The sequence below is a fragment of the Fusarium keratoplasticum genome, chromosome 2 (genome assembly GCF_025433545.1).
Source record: "Fusarium keratoplasticum isolate Fu6.1 chromosome 2, whole genome shotgun sequence".
In the NCBI taxonomy this organism is placed as follows: domain Eukaryota; kingdom Fungi; phylum Ascomycota; class Sordariomycetes; order Hypocreales; family Nectriaceae; genus Fusarium; species Fusarium keratoplasticum.
In genome coordinates, this window is record NC_070530.1 from 1170390 (window position 1) to 1195711 (window position 25322).

Sequence of the window (25322 nt, forward strand, 5' to 3'; positions counted from 1 at the left end):
GGCTGGCGGATTACGAACGAGTGAGGAATCGCCACAGGTGAATCGGGTTCGGAGGAGGACGTAAGGCGCTGACTCGGTGTAATGCGTATATGTGTTTGTAAGTAAGAAAAGTAACTCGTGACTTTTCTCGTCAGGAGGAGAATTGGAGGCCTGTTTAATGTATTGGAAGCACAGCCACGCCCAAGACTTTGGATCCATGCATCCATCCGTCTTGGTAGATCGCGGGGTGATTTGCACCCCACTCAGAGCTGCACCTTTGCAACCTCAACCACCAGAGAAACTCGACAAGGCAGACAACGCTTGGTCTATTTCGAAGCGACTTTCGCATCGTCCATCTATTCTGTCCTGTTACATCGTACATAAATCATGAGTTGAGCGCCTTCTACCTCCTAACGCCTAGTTCAATTTCCAGGAACAACTTGTGTTACAGCTCCTTTTCCTTGATTGGCTTCTTTGCCAATAGCTCCTCGCGGCCCGTTGCAGGCGAATTGCCGACAGCGCCCTTGCCGCCATACATCTCGAAGCCCTTGTGGAATGCCCACTCAACTGCATTCTCGACTGGTTCGTCAAACATGGCAGGGAGGAAGGGGACGACAGCGAGACCCAGGCCAATGGGGGCCCATGTCCGAATCATCTTGTTCTTCATGTCCTTCATGGCCCGGCCAGAGTACCTCACGACACTGTGAATCGTGAAAGCGGGCAGACCCATGCTGGCGACGCTCTGGAAGATTGCGCGCTGCACCATGACGGTACGGTAGTCTTCGAGAGGGGACACTTCGCCAGGCTTGACGACGCGCGTCTCAATAGCCGGCAGACCTGTGATCTTTTCTTGCCGTGCCGTGAGCTGTATAGTCGGGTCACGCACCCGCTGGTTGTGCCAGTAGGCCTTGTAGCCTTCATACGAGACGTCGCCGAGAAGGTACATCCAAGACACACCATAGGCGCCGCGAACGAGGTTGGGGTGAGCTACCGGCCGGAAGGACTCGCCAATGTCAGAGGTGTATGCGACATATCGATGCGCAGAGAGGAGGATGGTCCGGAGTCGCGCAGCATAAGCCGCATATCGAAGGTTTGAGTCTGTGGAATCAGAGGCACTATATCCGGTCAACAAGTGTCCAATCCATCCATCGCATGTGAACAACGTACTAGCCCTCGGTAACCACGTTCATGTCTTGGCCCGCATGGTCGACGAACCGCTGCAGCGTCTTGGGGAGCTGCTCTGTCGCGGGGAGTTTTTCGGCAATTGATTCCTTGACTTGAGACGTCTCCTTCTTCTCCTCCGACTTGGAGTCTTGGGATTTTCCCCACCAAAGCATCGCAAGAGACGAGAAATCTGAGTGTGTTGCTTAATGGAAGAAAAAGGTCAACCTTGGAACCGGCTGCGCGGAAGCCGCTTACATTTTGAGTACCGACCCGCCACTACCGATGCAGGAAAATCCCGGTTGGTGCAATACGTCACTATCCGTCTTACACTTGACCGGATTGATAAGAGCTTGATCGCTATCGGTCCGTACAAGTGGACACAAGTTTCCCGGGAGCGAACTCAATCGGCCTATCTAGGTACCTACGCTAACCGTCTGAACTGAAGGTTAAAGCCATCTATGCATAGGAATACAAGAGCTCTGTTTTCTATCTATTACCTCAAGTTGGCCCAGGCTGTACGGTATATGTAGCTTGGAAAGAAGTGCTTACCAACTACCACAAGGAACTTCTGGTGGGAATACTGGGCCCTCCATGGGTCCAGCAAGTCAACTAACCAGTCAAGAGCTTCCATCCTACCTAGATACCTTCGCATTTGTTCCACTCGGTTTCTGTAATCTTTAACAACACCTCCTCCATATATGTCATTGTTCTGGCGCCACGACAGACAACTATACCAACGGGACTGACCAGGTCAATCTGTCCTCCCATCATAATTTCCAGGCTTTCAGGCTTCAACAAGTCGGTTCTCAACCGAACCCTCGTTAGTCTGCTTCCATAGAGTTCTACTCCCCTCCACTGTCTGCCAGTCCTGGTCAATTTATTTCACTCCTTCTGCTCTTCATAATTCGGTTTTCAATTAGGGTCAGATAGTCACCTCCGGAGCATCGATTTATTCGGTACTCATACAAATGCCACCCGACCCTCTACAGAATCCAGCACCTGGACCCCTTTCAGTCCTTCCATATCATCTGGGGAAACCTCCCCAATCTCCACCTCAACCTCCTCCTCTTCGGCCTCTTTTTCATCTTGAAGGAACGCCTGTCTGTGCTGATACTCGCTCGTTTTGAGCCTTTTCTCCTTCCTCCACCCCTTTGGTGTAATTTTCATCAACTGATACGCAAAAACGATGTCACTATCCGACTCAAACTCATCCGTGATCCTCTCCCTCTTCGTTGTAGCGGCATTGGCTTTGATGCCAATGCCCGCCTCTTGACTAACCTCTCCTCCACCCTCAAATCCGATGGAAGCAGAAGAGCTTTTTTCACCCTCTAGCTTGAACCCTTTGGCGACCTTGATACCCGTTACCATGTACACGGGGCTGCAGAGAAGACTATCAAGGCGCATGTACTCTCGCACGAGAGGATCGTTGCAACGGGCTTTGATCTCTTCGGGAGACGGGTCCTCGGAGAGATAGATGGTTTCTAGAGACTCCATCGTGAACCTGCCGTTCTTAAGGCGATCCTGCTGAGCAGTAGTGCCAAGGTGAATCTTCTCTAGAAAAGCCCCCCAAAGGGTGAGGGTCCTGGTAGTGGCAGTCTCGAGAGAGAGGCGCCAATGTCTTTCGAGGGATGATGTCGTAGGCTGGGGACGATTGGTCGCCTTTGTCAGGAACAGGTGAGGCTTCAGAGGATTCCTAATGATGTTTCCGATGGCGATCCTCCCGCCGGGAGGGAAATTCCAGTTGGGAGAAAGGAAGTAGGTAGGGTTTTGAACGTTGCTCATCGTGGATGTGTGAGGGCTCCCCCCTCAAACAGTGGCTTCTTCAGGCTATGAATTCGTTGAGAAGGAATCCCAAGATGGTCTTCGTGAAGGCCTTATCAACCCTGGAGGAATTCAGTGAGGCGCAGCGACAGGCATAGCGGCATGGTCCCCATATGTATGCCTGGGGGGTTGAAAATGGACGACAGGAGCTGCAGCATCGCCACAATTGCACAAATGGCCAATCAACCTTCAATATGATGTATAGGTAGCTAGGCATGCCAGCTCAGCATAATTCCCTGTCTGTCTACTCACGGGATTGTACTCAATGCATGCCTTACTAGGTACTGAGGCTGTCTCCGTTGCTCGTAAAGTTGCCACGGTGCCACGTACAGTCTGCCCTTGGCAGAGTCCAGGTCCTGGGCCATGAAATCGAACACAGCAACCATCCCCCTCCTCGTCCGTATGGCATGTCTCTCAGCTTCCCAATTCCTCTGGCCGTCAACAAAGGAGATCAGAATGGCGGCCATAGCAGCCAAGATCGGCGTTGATACCGAGCATCCAGACTTTGTCGGGTTCTTTATGGGCCAGTTGTACGGAACATCTCGAGCAAGAGTGCCGTACTGGATGCCGTTCTTGTGGCTCCATGACTTTGGGTTGTACTGCTGAATGAACTCGCCATTGCATTCGGTCCCGCGGGCAGAAATGACGGACTCAAAGAAGGCGGGAAACATTTCCGGCTCGTTCAACCCGTCGTTGTTAGCAGCGGCGAAGAACAGAAGCTCGCCTTCTTTTAATCTCTCTGCCTGTATGATGGCATTTCTGATAGGCTTGACCTCGCTATTAAAGCCGAAGGACATGGATATTATATCTACGTCCCACGATGTGACAGCATGCAGGATGGCCTATGAGAAGTCAGTGGCGCCTACAGGTATCGCTGCCGAAAGACATACAGTTCCAATAGCTTCCTGGGCTCTGCATAACCCTGAAGAATCCTTTGCAACACGCAAAACATATACAGTTGCCTCTGGCGCAAGTTGCAGCAGCAGGCAAGCAAGTGCCGTCCCGTGACGCCCCTTGTCATCGTCCACCGGTGTGGAAGACTCTCCCAGACAGTCATACCAGAGACCTGTCCAGTCATCAACGCGATCAATACCCGCCCCAGAAAAGTAGGAGTCATTTGTGTCCAGCCCGGTGTCGAGGATAGCAACCTTGATCGGCTTTGATCCTGCACCTTCGGTCAGAGATGCGAGGTACCGGCTAGCATGCTTGAACTTGTCGATCCAGGCTAGGCTATCTGTTATCTGCATTCATTGTAAGTAAAAGCAGTTGCGAAGCAGTTTTGGGGGAGATTTCCCGTCCCGTTGTTTAGTGTCAATAGTGATACTTCTTGAATAAACTCAATCGACTCGGAGATGACTGGGAGTTGGGTATTGCCCAGGGTTGATGGATGAAAGCTCCCGCAGCTTTCGCTTTCAGTCGTGTTGCTCAAGTAGATGCTTGAAAGCGATACTGTGCTACCCTTCAAAGTCGTAGATGGATGGTGTAGGAATGATGGAGGCGGCACTCTTGCGAAATCGTTCGACAAAGGGTGGATGTATGATGCCTGATACTCTCTCAACGGCCGAAAAACGGTTCTGTGGATGGTTGCCCGGAGCTTCTCTTCATCGACCTCGCCTTCGCAACATGCCTCTAGACAATTCGAGATGATGTCAAGACATGCTGCATCGACACACTTCTTCCGCCACATCTCCTCCTCACGGTTGAGTGCGTTGAAGAGGGAGGCCTCATCGCTTTCGTCTTCATCCTCTTCCGTGATATTCACTTTTTGCTGGAAAAAGAGCTCCCACAGTAAGGCACCCAGCTCGAGAATAAAAGATTTGTTGTCCTTTGCGTCGTGGTTCACGTCTCCATAGAAATGACCTGGGACGAAGATATCACCACCCGAGCATCGCATCGTTTCCGAGTTCCAAGCATCCTGAAGGAACGGGCTTCCCAACAAACACATCAAAGACCCCCCGAGCCTAGCAGCAAAACCTAATCGATCGGGCTTGTTCAGTTCGACGCCTCTCTCTTGAGCCCGTTCTGGAATTAGGAATTCCTCAAGCGTCGCCTCGGGCGGTTTTCCGTGAGCGGTCGAGACAGTTGATGGCATCTTTTGAGCTCGCCATGAACCATCTGGACTAACTCCTATGTGCAAGATGCTCTTTGGCCGATGCCGTCTCTTGATCTCTTCACATATTGCGACGTTCGGTGCTCGGTTGGTTGCCGTTTGTGTGCCGTGCCTATTCGCACTGGTCCATTGCACAGCTCGCCATTTGTTCTCTGAATGGCACACAGTCATAATTGTGAAGATCTCAGCTTCTGGAAACCCGGTCAAGTTTATGTAAGCTGAGTGAGGCTTCTGACAAATCGACATCGTCAAAATGCGGGCGATCTTCTTAGCCGCGCTGGAAACCTTTCTCGCAGCATGGATCTCCTCAAGGTCGTTCTTGTCCATATGCAGATCATCGGTGTCGCTGTCTCGGTCTCGATGGAAAACCTCGACTGATCCTGCTTCGGCAATGCCCATGTAACGTGAGAAAATCCTGTCCATGGTATCGTTGAACTTTCTGGCCCCGTCCGCCAACCGGCGATATCGGGCGGCCGCATGGCCTCCTGACTCAACGTAACAGACGTATCGGAGAACATCTTTCGGAACTTGTCGTAAACCGTCAAGGCTAAGTGCTGGGTTTCGGTCTAGGATATCTCGCTTCAAGGACTCAAGTCTCGGGAAATGGTTGCCCTGACGTGACAAGTCAGCTCTGGATATAGATCCTGTTGAGGGTGCAGCTGTTTCTGTGGTGTAACGCTCACCAAGTTCTGATGTTTCTCGCAGATTGAGCCATCAACAAGGTTGTCCAGCATGTCCAAGATATCCTCCAGGGCGATGTTGGCCTCCGCACAATCACTTTTGGGCAAGTCGATGGCTGCCAACTCAACCGAGAAGCTTTCGCGAAGCCTGATAAACTCGAATCGTAGGTTCACTACCGAATTGGCCAGGGCCAGCATCACACCATCTTCCAGAACCTTGTCTCGATCTGGGGCCGGGGGCAGCGACGCAGCGAAGGCCGGGGCGGTAGCAAAGAAGATGTCGACATTTCGTTGATTCAGGCGCATCTTAATAAGGGACATTTTTCGCAGGGCGCAGTAAATCCCTTTGCTGGCCACCTAGCTCAAGACGAAGGTGAAGATGATACCGTTGGCAAGTCCTTTGCAACAAATCGCGAACGAGGCTGCCCCCAAGCGCCGAGGCGCAATTGCCTAATACATGAGGCTCCCATGCATGGTCCCAAGGCTCGTACACCAAAGCCGGAGCCTGATTTGGGAAGTACTTCTCCTACCCAACAAGCGGGGCATTCATTGATGCGGTTATTTGCAACCATCCGTTCGACTGCTCTCGACCATACTCGACTTCACCTTTTCCAAGATGAGCGATGAGCCCAATGCTACCCGACCAAAGCTCATCGGAACCAATCTACCATGCTTCAAGAACTTGTCTGGCCCTATTTGACGAGTACATGGCTGACATGTCTCTCCCCGAACAATCATTTGCCCTGGTTGGGGAGTTGCGTGGCGAGTTCAAGACATGGGCAGCTTACATCGGTGCCTTTGCGGTGCCGAGGGCATCATTAGATGCCCGACTCGTTTCTCACAGTGATATCAGAGATATGGTACTGGATCTCCTCATGGTACTTGAGCAGAACTTAAAATGGGGTTCGTATTGCCAACATCCTCACACACAATCTCAAGATTGTCTAATCTATCAAACAGCGAGGAAAACCCAGCTAGAGGAAGGGGGGCAAGCCGAGGAAGAGGCTGATGTTTCTTTGGGTTTGCCTGTCGCCAAGTCTACCATAGAGCGGCTCTTCATCCTTGCTGTCTCAATCCGACGATCTGCTCGACAAACACCCAGTGTGAGCCAAAAGCCCCATAGTGGTGGAAATGCTGATTCTTCCTGCTTGCTATTGCTTCAAACTCGGTACCCCAACGCCCGGAAGAGTTTACTTGACCAACTTGTCCAATCCGTCCATGCTCGGGGGGCGTCTCTACAGTATCTTCGATCGCACAATCGAAAACTCGCTCATGAGCGGGAACCTTCAACCGGCTCATGTGAAGACCCGATGGAGGAAGTCGTTGAGCCGTTCAGTGACGATCTCGTACCAGAAAAGCACATTGAGAGGGGCACAGACACCGAGCTAGAAACTGACCCTTCTTCGTTCTCGCCCTCAACGGTGATACGGCAACACAACAGGACCATGATGAACGTCAAGCCATCTCGCTCCCTCGTCAGCGCTGGCTCTACAGTGAAGGATATTGAGGGCGATGAACTTCCATACCCTCCCATGCCAAAGCCGGAGAGCCTGACTGATCGAGTGATCTGTACGATCTGCTCCGAGCCAATAAACATGTTTCTCTTGACAGAGGACAGGTGGAAGTGTGTTCTACATCTTGGATAAAACCACGCGAGATACTGATCCGACTCAAGAGCCCATGTCGATGCAGACCTACATCCCTATGTTTGCATATCCGAGCAATGCAAAGAGCCTCTCAAATTCTTCCAACGGAAGCAAGACTGGGTAGAGCACATGCAAACTCGGCACACTCTAGAGTGGGCGCAGAAGATTCACACCGAGGTATGGCAATGCGACATTGGGCACTCAGAAACCAAATACTTTGACCAGAAGGATCACTACTTGGATCATTTGAAAACCCAACATGATGGGCAATTTACTTCCTCCCAGATCCAAGGGCGAGCAAGACGCAACAAGAAGACAGCCACTCGAGAGCCCTTTGTATGTCCTTTCTGCGACTGCATACCCGACGACATCGAGTATATTGTTCACGAGAAACCGTATAGCAAGTTGGCAACACATATCAGGCGTCATCTCAAGTACATCTCCTTTTTCTCGTTATCGTACCTTGGTGTCGACTTTGGCGATAGTGAGAGCACCACTGGTTCCTCGAGCGACGACAACGAGGAGAGAGCCAGCCGATCATCGCACTCGCTCAGTCGCCTCAAAGACGTGTCACTTTCCGATATTCCTGAAACCGAGATCACTGGCCACTCCCGCAGGGTCCAAGGGGAGGTGTTCCCAGACGTTCCGCTAGATATCGACGATTCTGACTGGAGCTTTATCCCTCAGGCACCTCTGGAGACAAATTGGGACATGCTGAAAAAAGGTTTTGGATCTGAACATCCTGTTCCAGAGCAACCGTTGCAATATGAACTTCCAGCCGAGTTGCTTGCTCAGACGGAATTGCATGACAAGCAGCCATGCACACCCAGCATTAAGGTGCCAGTGGATGACAAGAGACCAAGCGACATGTCTTCTTTTCACGAGCAAATCCCTTCTCAGTTCTTGGCTATTGCTATTGACTTTGGTACGGTGTAAGTATTGGTTCCAGTTTCTACTAGACATTTTTTGAGCCATATTTAACGTTCACTGTTCATCCCGGCAGCTCCTCAAGTGTTTCCTACGCCTTCTCCACAGACGACTCGATCCACGACATAGCAGGATACCCGGGCTTTCAATCCGTTCACGGTGATCCCACTCAAGTTCCCACGATTGTCGATCTCAAGACGGGTTCATGGGGCTACCAAGTCGAGCCCAGCATGGAGAAGTCCATCAAGTGGCTCAAGCTCCTCCTCCTCAATGAGGACGAAATTCAGTACGACGAAATTCGCAACTGGCGCATCAGGCAGGGCCAACGACTTCATGAGCTAGGAACAACGGCTGTTGATGTAGTATCGACGTTTCTGAGAAAGATCTGGAGCCATACGTTGAATCGACTAAAGGTGGTGTTGGCCTTCAGCTTGCTGCCGCTGAGGGTTGCGATCACGGTTCCAGCAATCTGGCCGCCTTATGCCGAGAGAGCCATGAGGCAGGCGGCTCAGATGGCCGGAATTCTTGATAAAAGAGACGCTGGTGAGACTTTACTGAGGCTCGTTCAAGAACCTGAGGCTGCTGGGCTACATTTTTTGCTAGAGATGCAACCAGATGTCCATGTAAGAACCCAAACGCTAACCCAAAGTTACAATCGCCTCTTCGTGATATCATTTCCCAAACGCCGTGGAATGCTGATCAGGCTGGCAGTATGGGGATTCGTTTGTCGTTTGCGATGCCGGCGGCAGCTCAGTTGTGAGTCCTCACAACCAGCCATCCAGCTTTAGGCGATTCTAACTCGGTGCCAGGATGTCGTCACTTACTTGGTTGAATCGGTTGAACCATTTCGAGTGAAGGAGTGTGTCATCGGGAGTGGTGAGTACCTCAGTCCCCAACTGACAACGCCCAAATAATAATAGTCCACAGGAACGTTTGCTGGGGGGATACTCATCAACGAAAAATTCGTTCGATACTTGTCAACCAAAGAAAACTTCAATCTGAAGCATCTCAATCCTGACGAGCTTTTGGCTTTGATGAGGACATGGGAAACGAACCATAAGAGGTATTTTCGTGACGGCAGAGAACAAGCCTCGTTCTCATACACGGCCCCTGCCCGGGCATTTGGCACATGGGAGAGATTGAGAGGGAAAACATCTTTCACAATAAGCTCGCAAGTTGCCCACCCGAGCCTTCATCGTACTCCTAATTGACTTTATCTGCAGCGAGAAGACGGAAATGTTCTTCCACGAATCCTCTACCAGCATCCAGACCTTGGTTCACCAGCAGTGCATTGCCGCAAAACAACAGCCAAAGGTGAACCAGATGAATCTCTCAAACGAGCACGACACCACAGCTAACAATCACGCTACAGTATATCTTCCTCACTGGGGGGTTAAGTGGCTCGCCTTATATCTGCAAGAACCTGGAGAACAGTAACCTTTCTGTCAAAATAGCCAAATCACGATCAGGGTATTTAAGTAATCTCCCTTGCCGTGGTTCAAGGTTCTAATCGCTTGCAGGAGCTCAGCCGTAGCTCACGGTGCTGTTGCTAGACTCCTACAGTATGGAGTTCTCGAGCAGGTATCTATCAGTGCCGAACAACAATATTTTCTCACCGTGTTACCTGAGATCACAGCTCGCAAGTCGCGGTACAGCTATGGGGTCGCTGTAAAGCGTAACATCCTAGCTCTCAGGGACTACGACCCGGAGCAAGACAAGGTAGAAATAGATCATGATGGCCAAAGAGTTACGACCCGCCTGAGTTGGTGCCTCTTCGCAGCAAGTTCACCTCACATCCCGACTCTATTTCCGTATCCTAACCCATCACAGGGCGACGAGGTAGAGCGCCACTCGCCAGTCGTCATAAGGCACATCAATTACAATAGTTACCAGCTGCCCGAGCGGCTTGAGTTCGAGATCGTTTACAGCGCGTCCCGTACAGTACCTAATCGGCCTGGCCCGAGGGTCAAGAACCTAGGTCGGATAGAGTGCATTTGGGACAAGACGTTGGAGAAGCGGAAGCGAGGTGAATGGTCGGGGTACGACAGACTCACACTGGCGATGGTCTTTGACGGTGAGCAGCCCAAATTGCGATGGGAGAAGGCTAGACCGAATCAGTCAATTTGGTTGAGTTGAAAGTTCCTGAACAGGATTGCACATCGTTGTCCGTTAGTAATGTTAATTGAGAACGTGACATGGCCGATTTGCTGGACCAGACATTCATATGTGAGAGGGTTCATTGGTACTTGTAAGCATTTATTCAAGCACTTACAAAAAATTTCTCGAGGGACCCCCACAAGAGTATCATAATGAGGTTGATGGTGTTTTAGATGGACATACAGGGAGGAGGTACGTACCGACAGACGGAGTCAACTTGAAGATCCGATCAATCCCGATAACCGATTTCTCCGATGTATAGCCGCCGGGTCCGAACTCGAACTGGTCCTGTTTGGGGCCTGCAATTCCAGGCAGGCACGACGGAGGTCCGAATTCTCGAAGCGCAGCTCGGCAAAGCCTCTATCTCAACGAGCGACACCTTAAACATCCACCCATTGCCCTCCATTCACCACCCAATTCGCCCATCCCGGTCTCATCCACTCATTCACAATGGCTGGCGTCGCTTACTACACCATTGCCGGCAAGCAGGTCGGCGGTCACTACGTTGGTCCTCCCTCAATTGGAATCCCCCGCCACAAGTCCTCCGAGAAACTGACCTCGAATCTCTTCCGCAGCTGGCCATGGCCTGGTTGGCCTCCCTCTACGCCGGTGTCAAGTATGCCACCTCTGGCAGCTCCAGCAAGCCCAGCGCCACCGCCGCTCCCCCGATCAACGCCTCCAGCTCCGACGAGGCTGACTTCATCAAGTGCGCGAATTCAGCTTCAGGTCCGCTGGCGGTTCCCTCGGCTAACCGGAGTGCAGGAACTTCCTCGAGCAGCAGGACAAGAAGAACTAAGCGGCCGGAGAAAGGACGACGGTCTTGCGGTTTTGCGGACGCGGTGTATATTTACCAGTCATGGAGACATGAGCTGTTCATCGAGCCGGACAGCCGATTTCAGATACCAACAAAAGCCGAGTCAGCCATTGACGGCATAACGATGTCAGAATTTCCATCAGCTTCATTGCAGTGACTTTCAAGAATGTGTCTACCCGATAATATCCCACGGCCAATGTCAGACAGTTTGCGCTGTGTTCCACAGATTGTTCTCGGTTCAAGGGCGGATTCAGCGGCCAGTGGAACTGAAGGCTTGGAGAACACAGCACACCGCCCAATGACCTCTTCCCATTGCCCAATGGCACTCCAAGGAAGCCTGGAAGAACCTCCGAAAGATGACAGGATTGAATGATTTGGTCAAGTGTGACGATTGAATCACGACAGCCCCCGATATGGATAAACGAATTCTAACACAATGACAAGACGGCAGCCTACACCATCAAGTAGTAGCTTGGCTTCCTCTCAGTAACCCAACTCAGTAATCTCACATTGAAATACGAGCATTTCCAAGGCCAATGACCTCTTAAGCTTCATCAGCCTTTCATCTGACACCGGCATTAGCCTCAGGAAATTCTTGTCCAACTTACTCTAGCAGGGGCATCAGATCCATAGCCCGTAATATATGGAATAGCCTGGTCATATCAGTAGTGTAATATCCTCCACAGGCCAATTGGTTACTCCGGTCTCGAACAGGCAGTATGCCGGTAGACCCAAAACCGTCCTTCGAGAGGGCGAAGATGTTGGGCAACCCTTGGTCAATGTGTGATAAGGCCGTATCATCTTGGCAATAAGCGAATTTTTGAAGTGACTCCCTTTCATCGACCATCGGGGGTCGTCCAGTTGAATACCACCGTTCTCATTTGCATCAGGTAGTCACAGTTCTATTTAACATGGTAAGGCCCCAACAAGCACCCAGAATTGAGGCCAATCGCTAAAGTTCCCCTCTCGGCGCCTGTTGAGCTGAAGAGGTGAAGAGGTAGCATTATTACCACCAGAGATGTCTCCCGCCTGCCCATGTAAATGTTGTTATTTCTTGATACGTATAATGATATACCAGTATATCACAAGATAGATAGCTAGTTATACCCGTCCCATATAAGCAATGCCCGTTTAGAGTAGAGATTCTTTTCCATAAGCTTAATAACTCTTGGATCTCACCTCTTTGGCCCTAATATATAAAAAAAAAATAAGAAGAAGGAAATTCTATGCTTGGTGTTTGATGGTGAGTTCTTGAAGGACCTAGCTGCAAAAAACATATGATTGAGCTGGGAACTAGGAACCGCGAGTCGACTGCCCTAGCGATATTAGAGGATATTAACGTTAGTTGTCACCTCAGGAAGGGAGTTAATGTTAGACTTTCTATAACTATCAGTAGCTTATCTTAAGTGAACTTGGCATGTGTCTCTTGGTTGATGCCAGGGTAGTTGCTGAGGCAGTAGAGCGACGTAAGCCCGGCGAGCTTGAACAGTTTTCACGCAGCTCTTGTTCGCCGAGCACATACTCACAAGGTCCCCAAAGGCTTCTGAGCCCAAAACATGTACGTCCTCCCCCATCTGCCTCACTTATCAGTTTTGAGTCTGGTGAACCATGAGCTCGTCTTCCTAGTAAATGGCCACCCTATACGTCGTGTCACGTGTGGCCTCGGGAGCCAATTATAACATTCCAAGGAAGATGGGAGTTTCTCCTCTGTTGCTAGTTTTAATGATAATCAATAGAATCCGTATTTCCGGCAGAAACGTCTATTAAGATCCCCCATTACTATATCAACGCTCCTTTGGTTGGCAAACTCCTTGGGTCGGGGGGACTGAGCATTGAGCATCACTTACTATGAGCTCGCCGAGCATAGAGATAAGAACGTCATGGCAAGTGAAAATATGCCCAAGGGAAGAAGATCTTGCATACAAATATCAACAACATCCTTCATTCTGTGGAGAAGTGGGATGTTTTGTTCTTCAGTCTTAACGTCTACCCCATAGTTCGATATCGTTCTATAAGATGACCGCATTGACATTCCTGAGCAAGGAAGAATGTGGAGAGATGGTTCGAGCTATGGTCTAGAACCTGGTTAATTAAAGTCACTACTAATAGTGTCATCCGGTTCATGCGGGTCTAGTTTCTCCTTGCCGACGATCCCCTCAAGGACCACACACACCAGTCGTTGAATAGATCTGCTAATATAAGGCCTTTTATTACTCCGATGCCTTGAACTCCTGATACAATGCTTATTCTTTAGTAAAGTGAAAACAGTCAGCCACATACTCCAGAGATGCTTGTCCTGTCCGACCAAGTTGCCAGATCCTCAGCGCCGTCATGACAACCATGGTGCCCCATCGCTCTCCCAGGTTCTCGTAGCCGCCTTCAAATTCGATTCTACACGTCTTCCACGCTGCTTCCTTCCACGACGCCGTCGCGAGGTACCCTTCTTGGCCCGGTAACGATTCCCCAACACGATACAATCTGAATTGGTGGGGATATTTGGGATCAGTTATCACATCCGCTGAGACCATTCGCCATTCAAACTCCTCGCGCAAATACGACGTCCCTTGAACCGTTTCTCGCTTTGTCTCGATCTCCCATCTGAAATGGACCACCTCCTCGGTTTCCGCTAGCCCAGTGTACATAATCTCCGTCACGACTTTGGCTTCGTCTTCCAACCAAGGCGGCGCAGAGACGTTGACAACGCTCTCCAGGTTGCTAGATTGATCGCAGGAATCCCGTAACGCATCTCCAGCGGCCGCCAGTATAGGGTCCTTGCCGGTAGTTCCGTCATGTAGCATCAGGCAGGGCCCGGCGCCGGGCCCACGGCCAAGCAGACCAGAGTACTCTGAGACGGCAAACATCTTTGGGGTAGCTTCATCACCAATAAAGAAGATGCGCCACTTGTTCCACTGCCAGGAAACCTTGAGCATGCGCGGTATAGGACGGTAGGGCGTCCTAATGCACTCGCTCACCAGGGTCTGGCTTGAGGACATTTGAGAACCGGTGTCGGCCCTGGAGGCGCTTGGGGCCAGTGATGAGACGGCCGTGGAAGAGCCAGAGGCTATTCCTCCAGTGTAAGGTGGTGGGGGATCATCCTGACTGCCAGCATAAGTGGACGCGTCCAGGCTTGCCAGCTCGGCGTTGTTCATGATGAGGGAGGCCTTGGCTTGGCCAGAGTCTCTAATGAGGGAGGGTATAAGGTGAAAAGAACAGGCGTTTCGTCGCGGCTGCTCCCAAAACACTGGCTTATTTGACGTCCATCATGCTGAAGGGAGGTGAGAAGTGACGGGACGGAGGAATGAATGTGTAAGGGGCAAGATGCTGACGGAATGGACGAACTGGAGCAAAAGCATGCTCTCCCGTGCGTCCTGTAGGTGCCAAAGATTAGGTGCTTAGACCACCCGCATTTAGGGGCGTCGGCCACTCGGAATAGCGTGTTCAGCGCGGGGAACAGTCTGCCCGGCGATCCGGGCTACAGTGGAATCTTCCCCTAGAGCTCGCGGGGTCGCCGGTCGCTGTTGGCTCCCCTTCGAGGCAATGGATCGACATGATCCCGGGTCTCTGGGCTGTCCAGGGATAAGCTCATCTCGTGTAGAGCGATAAGCTCTCCACTGTGCGCTCCTTCGCGTGGCAACGTTGCTGGCGAAACCCGAGCCCCTGGGACGACCGCGGTGTCTCAAATGAGCTTCTTTCGTTAGGCTATCGCCTATCTTTCATGGATCTAGTAATGTGTAAACCAAATTTGTGAAAAGGTTAAACCTTGCTTTCTTCATGTTAGACCCAACGTGTACGACGAATTGGTCGAGATAAGCTCCAGGGTTGTCAGAGCGGCTCTCATCACGATGCTGACCCGAGGGCGATCTTGACCAAGTAAGACACGGCCACGCCGGCCTTTTTGCAATTGACGGCACCCAGACCAAGGAAAAAATAGCATACTGTAGGTTAGCAACGAGACCTTTGCCGGGCTATGGAGACATAACTTAGAGTAAAATAAAGTATACTCTAAAGTTTATAAATGATCTTAGATTTATAATCATAAGCCTTTTATGTTGTGGTTTTGCGGATTAAAAAGGCAGAGTGCTTGCGAAGTGTGCCAATTTTTCTTGGACTACTAGGCTAGCTACTGCAGAGTTTTAATGGAATCAATCTGTCCATCAAGTTCGAAAATACTATGTTACAGATTGCTGCAAACCCGGCATCAAGGGCAAGATGCTGTCACACAACAGCGTTGTAACACGATATGGCTAACCTAGAGGGGCTCCAAGGCAACTTGCAATTCAGACAATTCATAGCAACGACCAATGGCCCTCAACGCGCTTTCTGTAAATATTCCTGCATGACGATTCTTTTTACAGATAACACGCTAAGAGGATAGTCAGAAAGACATGAATCAATGTGACCGACTCCGCCCTCGCGCATTTTAACAACAAGCCGCTGTCAAATAGCAGACGATGTCACGCAACCTCACATCAATGTCATTCTTGGCATACATAATAGTGCAGGTAAGGAATAGTCTTTCATGGTTCTAGTTAACCTACTAAAAATCTCACAACGCACTGCAGACACCTTCGTCGCAATGCCTTTTCTCGCTGTCGCAAACATGTTATAACTAGTCAATCTTCTTCTGACTCTTGCTGCCAAAAATGGCCTTCTTAAGATTGGGAACTCCCATTGCCCACAAGACAAGATCCTAGCACTTGTCAGTAACTTCATTATCCCGATCGCTGGAGATCCCACCGTTGCAGTGTTCCATAGAACCTTGGATGCCAACCAGGTGGCGAATGTGCCATAGCCGACCCATTGCGATGTGGTCGGGGATGTCTTAAGCACGTTATTAATCACACTTCGCGCATACTCCTCGGGAGGTGCTATATGGTATTAGTGGGCGAAGACTTGAGATTAAGGATGACTGACTCGGCTGTAAGGTCGTATTGGCCTCGCCCTTCATCCATGGACCGAGAGCTTCTCGGCCAGGATAGTAGGGTGAGGTTTCAGGGAGCTCTGATTCCTCTGCATGTGCAAAGAAACCAGTCTTGATTCCTCCAGTAACCACCTGCACATACTTAGCTCGGTTCGAAACCTTCTCAAGTGAAGAAGCTTACATGCACCACTTTCACATCAAAGGGGGCAAACTCAACACGCATCTGCCGTGAAAGATGCTCCAGTGCCGCCTTGCTGATGTTGTAGATACCTTCGAACGGGATTGGGAGTCTTCCAGCCACCGAGCCAATGTTGACAATAGTTCCTTTGGAAGCAATCAGCATAGGGCTGAATGCCTGGGTCAGTTCCAAGACGGCCCATATGTTGACATCGAACATGGCTTTTGCTGGGGTCATGTCTGCGTCTAGTAAGGACGCCATATAACCTGAAGACGATTAACATTCATATCTGAGCGTGGTCTCAGTTTACAGAACGAACCAACACCCGAATTGTTAATGAGGATATCCAGTTTTCCTCCCGTGGCCTCAGTCACTTTCTCGACGGCCTTCTTGATCGAGTCCGAGTCCGTCACCTCGAGTAACACAATATCCAGGCCCATTTCCTTGAGATGCTCAACCTTTGCAGGGCTTCGAGCTGTCGCAAAGACTCGGAATCCTCTGCTGTGGAGTTCTCGGGCGAGGTAGTCTCCGATGCCACCCTTGCTAGTGCCCGTTACGAGGGCCGTCTTTTGGGAAGACATTGTCGCAGATCGCTGCAAATCTATGCAAGAGCTGGTTGAAGCAGTAGGCTATCAGCCCTGTAAGAGACTGCAGGCTAAGAATTTCCTTCAGAGAATGGGAGACGAGTTTCCACCGCTCGAGGGCAGAGGAATGCAGGTTATTTACCCGCACACATTCCATATCCACAGGTCAGGGATATGGGGGCTGCGACAACACACGAGCAGGGAACCCCGCTGGAAACGACTTGCCAGTCTTTCCGAATGGTTGCATTTTGCCTCGGGGAGCTCAGAAATACAGGGTTTTAATTATGGCTGGGGCCTAGAATATACGGTCACAGCCACCATCTCAAACGCGGGTTGGCCAGACTAGTTGCGACGCTCGACGACATGGCTCGAGTGAGTGAGAAATGTGATCCTACCGGGCAAATATTTTGCGAGCAACTCCTTCTCACTCATGTAGTGATTCGAAGGAGAATGCACAAGCCATCTTCTAACCAAGTGCACAATTGTATTCAAGGGGTGGGTAAGGCGGCTTCATATGTGATCCTTGCAGAAGCCCGTCACCAGAGTCTCCTTCGGCAGAAACGGTTGATGCCACCCCTGCCGCGCTAAGGAACCACCCCGCTGCAAGTAATGGACATGCTTAGTTGGAAAGCATCAAGACTAGGGCAACATAGTAGTTTATCGAGGCGTACCGAGGGTTTGCCATGACTGGGACATGTGCTATTACTCATGTGCAAATAGATCGTTGGATCGCATCAATTGAAAAAAGAAGCGTCTCTTTTTGACCAACTCTCAATGATGCTTCTTTTTGTTTCCGTAGACTTGGCCATCAGCTCCCATGCCGCCTTGCATCGGCAGCCACGATCTCAGCTCGTGGCCATCACGTGCTGGCAGAATGCCCTGCCGAATTGCATTCGGCTGAAATCCAGGTCACGTGCGGCACACCTCCACCCACCATCAACATTCTTCTCGTTGTGGCATCATCTATCTCCTCCTTGGTCGAAACATGCCACCACGACGCACGCGTTCGGATACAAGGATAGCCTCTCTACTCTCAATTTCGATTAAACGAGAGCCTCCATCTCAATACCCCCAAAATTGAGAACCCACTTCAAGAAATCGCCGTCCTGGGCATGTCGGCTACCGACCCGGCTCTTGTCGCCGCTCCGGCCCCCGACCTCTCGCCCGTCTCCCAGGTTGCGCAGGTCGGTACTGTCGATCACCTCGAGCCCGTTGCGCAGGTCGCGACGACGCCCAAGGAGAGGCATTCCCTCACCCTCGACCAACGTCGCGCCCTGCGCCGCTGGGCTAACGGACAGACTATCCGTCCTTCTCACAAGGCCTGCATAGAGTGGTTCTACTCGCAGTACGGCCAGCAGATCAGCCAGTCCACCGTCTCACATTCGCTGTCGCCAAAGTACTCGCGTCTGGATAGTGACAATCCCCAGCTGTCTGGCTCGCGGCTGCGATACGGAAATTGGCCCGACGTCGAGAAGCTCGTCCTCATCTGGTACCAGCAAGTACAGGCATCTGGTCGTCAGCCTACCAACGAAGAACTGGGCGAGAAGGCCAAGTCCATCTTCAACCAGCTTCCGCGATACAAGGATGAGAACCCGCCCGAGTTTTCTCCCGGCTGGATTCACCGATTCAAGAAACGTTACGGTCTCTTGATCCGAAGGCAGCGCCGTCACGGCGACGGAGGTATGAACCCGGCTGAAGACATCGCGTACCTGGCGGACTGCATTCCCCGCTTCATGAACATTGCATCCGAGACCAGCCCAGCCGCGATTAGAGAAGAAGTTCTTCGCGTTGTCGGTATCGAGCCTAGCCTCAACACGTGTGCGCTTGCTCGCGACGAGATCGTTCGGAGAATCACCAGTCCTCAACCACCACCACCGCCTCCTCCGATGGTTGCTCCCGACCCGCCCTCTATACCTCCACCACAGCCGGACCAGCCCATCTACGCAGACGACGATCCCGAGGTGGTGCTGCAGAATGCTCTGCGCCAGCTTCAACAGGAAGAACAGGCTGCCGAGGAGCAGGCTGCGGCGGTACGTGAGGAGCGCGAACGAGCGGAGAGAGCCGGACTCCCACCACCTGGCATCATCACAACGCCTGGTGGGCGTGCCTCGTCTGTCCATCGCTACACGTCGACACCAGCCCATGACCTGAGTACCGACCTTACTCTGACTCCAATCAACTCGGAGGGACCCATTGCGCGTGATGATCGACCAGTGCGATGTCCTTTCTGCGTCAACCAACGGATGCTACGATCCATCAAGGAGGCCGTCGAGCATCTGTCCACGCACGTTGTTGTTTGATGAATGCTTCATGTAGGGCACATACCCAGCGGGATTTGTTACATAGGAGGGCTTGAGTCGATGTTCAAGGCCCAGGAGTTGAAACGGATGGCATAGGGGAGTTTGCGGTAACACTCACGATTGTACGGATATACCTTTGCTTTTCATGACGGATAACTGTTTTAATACCAATACCTCATTTAACGCGATCTTCTGCATCCTTCCCCTCTTTGTCGTGGTATATGTGGTTGATATAGTCTACGGTACCTAATCACATCGCGCCTGATCTAGTCATAACAACCCGCTCGCTTTCAACGCCTTCATGACTGCATCGTTTTCCTTCTCCGCTTTGGTCCTATGCTTCTTATGGTCCCCTGGATTGATATAGTTGACCCAGAACTTGAGGCCCTCGAGCCCCTCCTCACGACACAGCTCCCCTCGCTCCTCTGCCATGAGCAGCTCTTCCTCAGCAACACCAAGACTCCAGCCGAAGCGCTCGGCAGCTTCTTGAGCAGTCACGCCTCGACCAAACACCTGCCAGTCCCAGGGTACCTCGCGATCCGGAGGAAACTCGTGTAGGTCTTGTAACCATGCAAGGATGGCCCTGACGGTGGTCCCGTCCGTGCGGTCACGGCTCTGGACCACCATGACACCGCTGCGAAAGGTGCGTAGGCGGACGGGAAGCTTGAGCTTGCTCCAAAGCCTGGCGGCTTTCTCAAAGTCCGCCGGGCTGACGAGCTCAACGCCGCCGCGGGCTCTGTTGAACATGGCCCACAAGTCGACGAGCGTGATGATACCGCCTGCTTTTTTGAGGACGCCCCTCGAGTCATCAGTGAGAAACTCTGCCAAGTTCCTCGACAGTTCTGACAGATAAAGAGACTCGGAGCTGCCGCCACCAACGATGTCCTTTGTTGTGATGAGGCCCAGCTGACTTGCCGACTCCGCCAAGATGGCGTTTTCCTCCGCCGATGCGTTTCCCTGGCCATTATTTGTCTGCCTTGCGAAACGCTCGGCGAGGGCAATCACCTCCTTGGCGGATGACATGAGGGCCTCCAAATCCTCAAAGGCGCTGCCGATCAGCAGTTCGTTGTTCTTTCGCATATTCAAGCCCAACTGTTCCAGACCGGCAATGCCCACTCCCTTTGTTCTTCCTGCTGATGCTCCGGTTCCCGAGTCAGGACTGGTTGCTTCATCCACCATTTGATTACTCTTTGGAGCTGGAGGCGCATCCTGGAGCAGCCACTTGCGCTGCGTCATGGACCCCTTTAGCCGTTCATAGAAGATCTTTTCGCCTCCCCTTCGAAAAGAGAGCTTAACACATTCGTATGCGTCAGTCCCGCCCTTGCCGCCCTTGCTTTGGTCAAGGGTGGGACCCGGAGAATCAATTCTCGTTGCATCAGATGTTGAACTTTGCTGGATAGCTGATGGGATATCCTGAGAGATGAGGGGGGCACCGCACATCTCGCAGGACATCAGTGAGGGGTGGTTCGAAAAGGTGCACCGTGGGCACGGGAACGAAGCAGATGAATCCGAGCCATTTGGAGTATCCAGTAAATTGGATGTTGGTGTTTGATCTAGATTCTCGGACAAAGGTCGAGAATCAGACGGCCCTGGCTGTAAAGGGAGAGGGGAGGCGAGAGCCGGAGATGGAGCTGTACGGTTATTTGCACCAGATATGGCTGCCTTTAAAACATGAGTCAAAGTTGGTTTGATTCCACACGCAAGGCATGGCGGAAGAGGAGTATGGGCGTTGGCGGTAGTCGGATCAAAGTTGGAGGGGACGGGGTTAGAGAAACTGCATATTGTGCAGACCCATGTCGCACTCTTGGCAGCCGGTGGCTCCGGGGGTGGCCGATAACCGCTTTCTGAATGCCCTGGAGAGCCAGAGACATTCCTAACCGAGCTGGAGGCATTTGAGATGGCGCGGCTGTGGTAGGATGCTCGCTTGGGAGGCTTCGGGAACAAAGTCACCTTGGCTGATGACTTGAGAAAGCCGGCGTAGAATTCGTAACGGTCCACATCCTTCAGGTCCAACGCAACCGAGTTCGTACGAGGTTCCTTCTGATCGACGTAGCAAACACGATGCGAGGTTAAATAAACCTGTCCATTTTGCTGATTGGGAAGCTTGTACTTGCTGTCGTCATGTCAACGAGATTCGCTCACCGCGCCAACGAGCAACTTACCCCTCATACAAGCCAACGTTATCCTGAACAAACAGAAGCACCTCGTCTGTAAGATACGAGGGCCTTAAAGCAGTAGTAAGATCGATGTGTTTTAAAAACATCCGTCATATGGAAACAACGTTGGGTGGTAGATGTGAACTTGGTTGGATGTTGGGATGAGCGATGATGCAAGTGGGGGGTAGTCTTGTATCAAAGGGAACTAGTTGATAGAAATTCGAGGTTTGTAAATGCCAAGTCAAGCCTCAAATTATGAGAAATACCTCGTCTTCGTCTGTATCAAGTTAAGGTGTGATCGAGAGTTCAAGTACTCGTGATGTTGAGTGGTATCTGCTGTAGAGGACGTAGGCATCGCTCGGCCCCTCGAAGTCGCCGGCCCCACCTGCAGCCATGAATCGTGGAGGGCACGGGGCCAGACGCCGCGGTTTTTCCGACAGATCACGGGACTTTACCGCCACCGTCACGGGTAGTTAGTTGCACCACGAAAATGCCTCCGCTTTCTTCCCAACGACCATCACCGCCCAAGCTGCTGTTCTGCCATCTACAACTGCAACTCCAGCATCGTCTTTCTCCCCAGCCCATCTTGTAAAACTAACCCCTTCCTCCGCTAGCCTTTCGACACCATGATGCCAAGTTGGCCAGCGGCGCAGACAGCGCCGAGCGTCACGCAGCAAACCGCCCCAGGCAACTATGCGTATCCAACAAGTGAGTCCGCCCTTCGGCCGTTCGCCAAACACACTCCTGGTACGGCGATGCTGACTCCTGTCACAGATCCTGCCTTCATCCCCGTTCCCGTCCGCCAGGGATTTGGTCAATACGGAGCACCAGCAGCTCCCTACGCCGGATACGTGCCTCCACCGCCCCCCGTGCAACCCCAAATGTCTACTGCCTCGCCCGTGAATGGTGCAACCCCAGCACCCGAGCAGGCCAAGTCAAAAGTTGACTGGCCCGAATCTGTTCGGAGCTACGTCCAGCGATCCTTCCTCCCCCAGAATGACGACCCTTCCGTATCTCGAGCGGACATCGAAGCCAAGCTTAAGAGCACCATCGGTTCCGCTAAAGAGAACGACACACTCTACACCATCGACTGGGACAGCATGCCCCTTCCCCAAGCCCTAGTTAGGGCCGAACGTGAAGCCGAAATAAAGCGCAGCATGCATTCCTCCCCATCCCATATCCGCGAGCCCCTGAATCCTAAGAAGAGGAAATCTGCCGATTTTGCAAATGATGACAACTCTCAGCCCCCGTGGCGCTCTACTAACTCGCGATCTTCTCTCCAAGATCGCATCACCTACCCTTCACCCGAAAAGCGCGCCTCCTTGGACGAGTCACCCCCGAGATCAAGTAAGTTCCAGAAGGAAGCCAACAAGCGCAAGCGCCGGTTCGAGAACGAATACAAGGCGTTCAGATCGCCCAGCCCACCTCCGCCATCATCTGGGCCCATCACCGGCACATGCGAAGTACTGGAGAAGAAGTATCTTCGTCTCACAGCGCCTCCAGTTCCGTCCAAGGTCAGACCCGAACGTGTTCTGCGCCAGACCCTGGATCTTCTCAAGAAGAAATGGAAGAGGGAGAGCAACTACTCGTACATTTGTGATCAGTTCAAGTCGATGCGTCAAGACCTGACTGTGCAACATCTCAAGAACGACTTTACTGTTTCCGTCTATGAAATCCATGCCCGAATTGCCTTGGAGAAGGGGGATATCGGTGAGTATAATCAATGTCAGACCCAGCTGCGATCACTGTATGCTCTGGGCCTGAAGGGCAACCCCATTGAATTCAAGGCGTATCGTATCCTTTACTTTATCCACACTGCCAACCGAACCGGCCTGAACGACACCATGGCAGATCTAACCGCAGCAGAGAAGGAGGAGAAGCCGATCAAGCATGCTTTGGAGGTGCGATCGTCTCTGGCGCTGGGGAACTATCACAAGTTCTTCCAGCTGTACCTGGACACGCCCAACATGGGCGCATACCTGATGGATATGTTTGTTGTCCGGGAGCGGCTTGCTGCATTGTGCAACATTTGCAGAGCGTAAGTGACCCTTTGTCATTACTGATTCAACTGAACTGTACTAACTGTGACACAGATACAAGCCGGATGTCAAGCTCCGCTTCATCACTGAGGAACTCGGATTCGAGTCTGATGCTGATGCGGCCCAGTTTATCATCGACCACCAGGGTCAACATTTGCTGGAAGATCGAACGGACTACATCGCTTTCCTGACTGGCAAGGCCGGGCCCCTCTTTGAGGGTGCGCGATCGGCCGCGTTCCGAAAGGTTGATATCAAAGGCCAGATCTGAGCGTTTTCCTGTGCATTTCGTCTCGATTTCTTTTCCTCTTTTTTCTCTTGCGACTTTCTCAGGCGTCTTGCGGGCAGAATTTTTGCTATCGACATCAGCTCGACAAGACATGATGATGCCAGTCACTTGGATGACATCTCATTCATGTAGACACGACCACGGCATTTATACCCCGTTGCTTGCTTAGGCGGCATCGAAACTTTTTTTCGCTACTTCACGCCAGCCCGGAGAAGTATGCAGTTGACTGTTGACCTTGGTCTTGTCTTCTGCTGTCTACTCTAGGCTCGATCAATTAACCATAGCCTCCATACTAGCCCACAATGCTCATAACATCTGGAGGCAAAGCATTGTTTTGATGGATAACAAAAGTTGGATGGGTGCATTTTAGACACGACGGGATTGCATGGCGCGCAACGGAACAAAACTGAAAGCCAATCCCGGCATGGTTGGGACTGGTGGACAACGAATTACTGAGGTTGACGGCGTTCATATCTTGATGCCATAGCAGCTTGTTGTATACTAGTCCCAATCATACGCAGGCGGAATTGGTTGCAGAGGCTGTGGCGTTTCATGGAGTCACGGTTCAGTTATTCCAGGTTCATAGCAATTGATTCTTTATTGACTTGAGAATTCGATACTCATCAATTGGTATTGCTGTGACTGATGAACGAGATATTAGGTTGTCTGCAACGAGCGATTTAGTGGGGCTCTATAGGACGGAATTTTGCTGCCCCTCGCAGAGAATGTCCATCTAGCTCGCTGCCTCAGCTGGTAAGGGTTGGGATTGGTCTGGGGCTGATAATGCGCCCGGGCATCTACCTGCAGCTTGACTGCGCCGGTTCGAATCCAGGTAAAACTACTGATGCATTGCATGCAACTCACTGTGTTGCGCCCTCACGGGCATCCCCGGGAACGACTGCGTCCGACCCATCGACATCTGGCGCCTGACATTGATGGTCAGCGCCTCGAAGTAACTCGTCTTGTGCTAGCCACTCGACTTGTGAGCTCACGCTCGCGAAACATTTACTGTTGAAATTACTGTGTATGGGGTCTTGGTAGTGCCCCACAATGCCTGTTCGTAACTTGGCGACCCTCAGCAAAGGCAGCTGATGCAGGAGGATGTTCTCTTTTTGTCCATCTTCTTTTCTTTTTCAACATCCCCTGAGGCTGTTGATATACTTGATACAACCTGTGAACGCCTGGCTCGCCCAAGCATTAATGTCCTTGTGACACTGCGGCTCATCTTGCCCACGGGACGGGAACGGATGCTTACACATATTAAAGCAACATGGCGGACCCGGTTTCAAGTATACGGCAAAGCAAGTGCCCGGGCATCGAGTGCTGTACGTACGAGGACACACACGATAGTGCATAAGGGCGCATGAATGAGGGCTACCCACGATGCTCTTTGTAACAACAACGTGGTGGTTAAATTGCCATCGTGGAAAAGTCGCCTTCTAGATTGGGACACCGTGCTCCGGAGACCAGGGGGCAACAAAACCCCCCCTGCCAAACAGACTTGTCTTCCACGAGGCAAAATACCCAGAGTGGGAAGGCCTCTCCAGCAGGGAGTGCCGC

At 51.7% G+C, this 25322-nt stretch overlaps 9 protein-coding genes across 9 annotated transcripts; 4 read left to right on the forward strand and 5 right to left on the reverse strand.

Moving 5' to 3' along the window:
- Positions 1-424: 424 nt before the first annotated feature.
- NCS57_00229400 (Mitochondrial fission process protein 1) lies at positions 425-1316 on the reverse strand (the record flags this gene model as incomplete). The annotated part of the gene is made up of 2 exons (XM_053052327.1): positions 425-1094; positions 1147-1316. 2 exons carry the CDS (start codon positions 1314-1316, stop codon positions 425-427), a joined length of 840 nt encoding a protein of 279 aa, XP_052917573.1.
- Positions 1317-2103: 787 nt separating this feature from the next.
- NCS57_00229500 (uncharacterized protein) lies at positions 2104-2925 on the reverse strand (the record flags this gene model as incomplete). Its single annotated transcript, XM_053052328.1, has 1 exon — positions 2104-2925. One exon carries the CDS (start codon positions 2923-2925, stop codon positions 2104-2106), a length of 822 nt encoding a protein of 273 aa, XP_052917574.1.
- A 4274-nt stretch (positions 2926-7199) lies between these two features.
- On the forward strand, positions 7200-10463 carry NCS57_00229600 (uncharacterized protein; the record flags this gene model as incomplete). Its single annotated transcript, XM_053052329.1, has 9 exons — positions 7200-7378; positions 7430-8332; positions 8404-8950; positions 9039-9083; positions 9137-9203; positions 9255-9390; positions 9551-9641; positions 9700-9797; positions 9848-10463. 9 exons carry the CDS (start codon positions 7200-7202, stop codon positions 10461-10463), a joined length of 2682 nt encoding a protein of 893 aa, XP_052917575.1.
- Positions 10464-10934: 471 nt separating this feature from the next.
- NCS57_00229700 (uncharacterized protein) lies at positions 10935-11280 on the forward strand (the record flags this gene model as incomplete). Its single annotated transcript, XM_053052330.1, has 3 exons — positions 10935-10988; positions 11060-11190; positions 11247-11280. 3 exons carry the CDS (start codon positions 10935-10937, stop codon positions 11278-11280), a joined length of 219 nt encoding a protein of 72 aa, XP_052917576.1.
- A 2261-nt stretch (positions 11281-13541) lies between these two features.
- NCS57_00229800 (uncharacterized protein) lies at positions 13542-14447 on the reverse strand (the record flags this gene model as incomplete). Its single annotated transcript, XM_053052331.1, has 1 exon — positions 13542-14447. One exon carries the CDS (start codon positions 14445-14447, stop codon positions 13542-13544), a length of 906 nt encoding a protein of 301 aa, XP_052917577.1.
- A 1460-nt stretch (positions 14448-15907) lies between these two features.
- On the reverse strand, positions 15908-16978 carry NCS57_00229900 (uncharacterized protein; the record flags this gene model as incomplete). Its single annotated transcript, XM_053052332.1, has 5 exons — positions 15908-15988; positions 16036-16166; positions 16213-16351; positions 16401-16663; positions 16717-16978. The coding sequence occupies 5 exons, from the start codon at positions 16976-16978 to the stop codon at positions 15908-15910; spliced, it is 876 nt and encodes a 291-aa protein (XP_052917578.1).
- A 1115-nt stretch (positions 16979-18093) lies between these two features.
- NCS57_00230000 (HTH CENPB-type domain-containing protein) lies at positions 18094-19281 on the forward strand (the record flags this gene model as incomplete). Its single annotated transcript, XM_053052333.1, has 1 exon — positions 18094-19281. One exon carries the CDS (start codon positions 18094-18096, stop codon positions 19279-19281), a length of 1188 nt encoding a protein of 395 aa, XP_052917579.1.
- A 270-nt stretch (positions 19282-19551) lies between these two features.
- On the reverse strand, positions 19552-21544 carry NCS57_00230100 (Vacuolar protein-sorting-associated protein 36; the record flags this gene model as incomplete). The annotated part of the gene is made up of 2 exons (XM_053052334.1): positions 19552-21394; positions 21444-21544. 2 exons carry the CDS (start codon positions 21542-21544, stop codon positions 19552-19554), a joined length of 1944 nt encoding a protein of 647 aa, XP_052917580.1.
- A 519-nt stretch (positions 21545-22063) lies between these two features.
- On the forward strand, positions 22064-23744 carry NCS57_00230200 (uncharacterized protein; the record flags this gene model as incomplete). The annotated part of the gene is made up of 3 exons (XM_053052335.1): positions 22064-22145; positions 22212-23475; positions 23531-23744. The coding sequence occupies 3 exons, from the start codon at positions 22064-22066 to the stop codon at positions 23742-23744; spliced, it is 1560 nt and encodes a 519-aa protein (XP_052917581.1).
- Positions 23745-25322: the final 1578 nt, after the last annotated feature.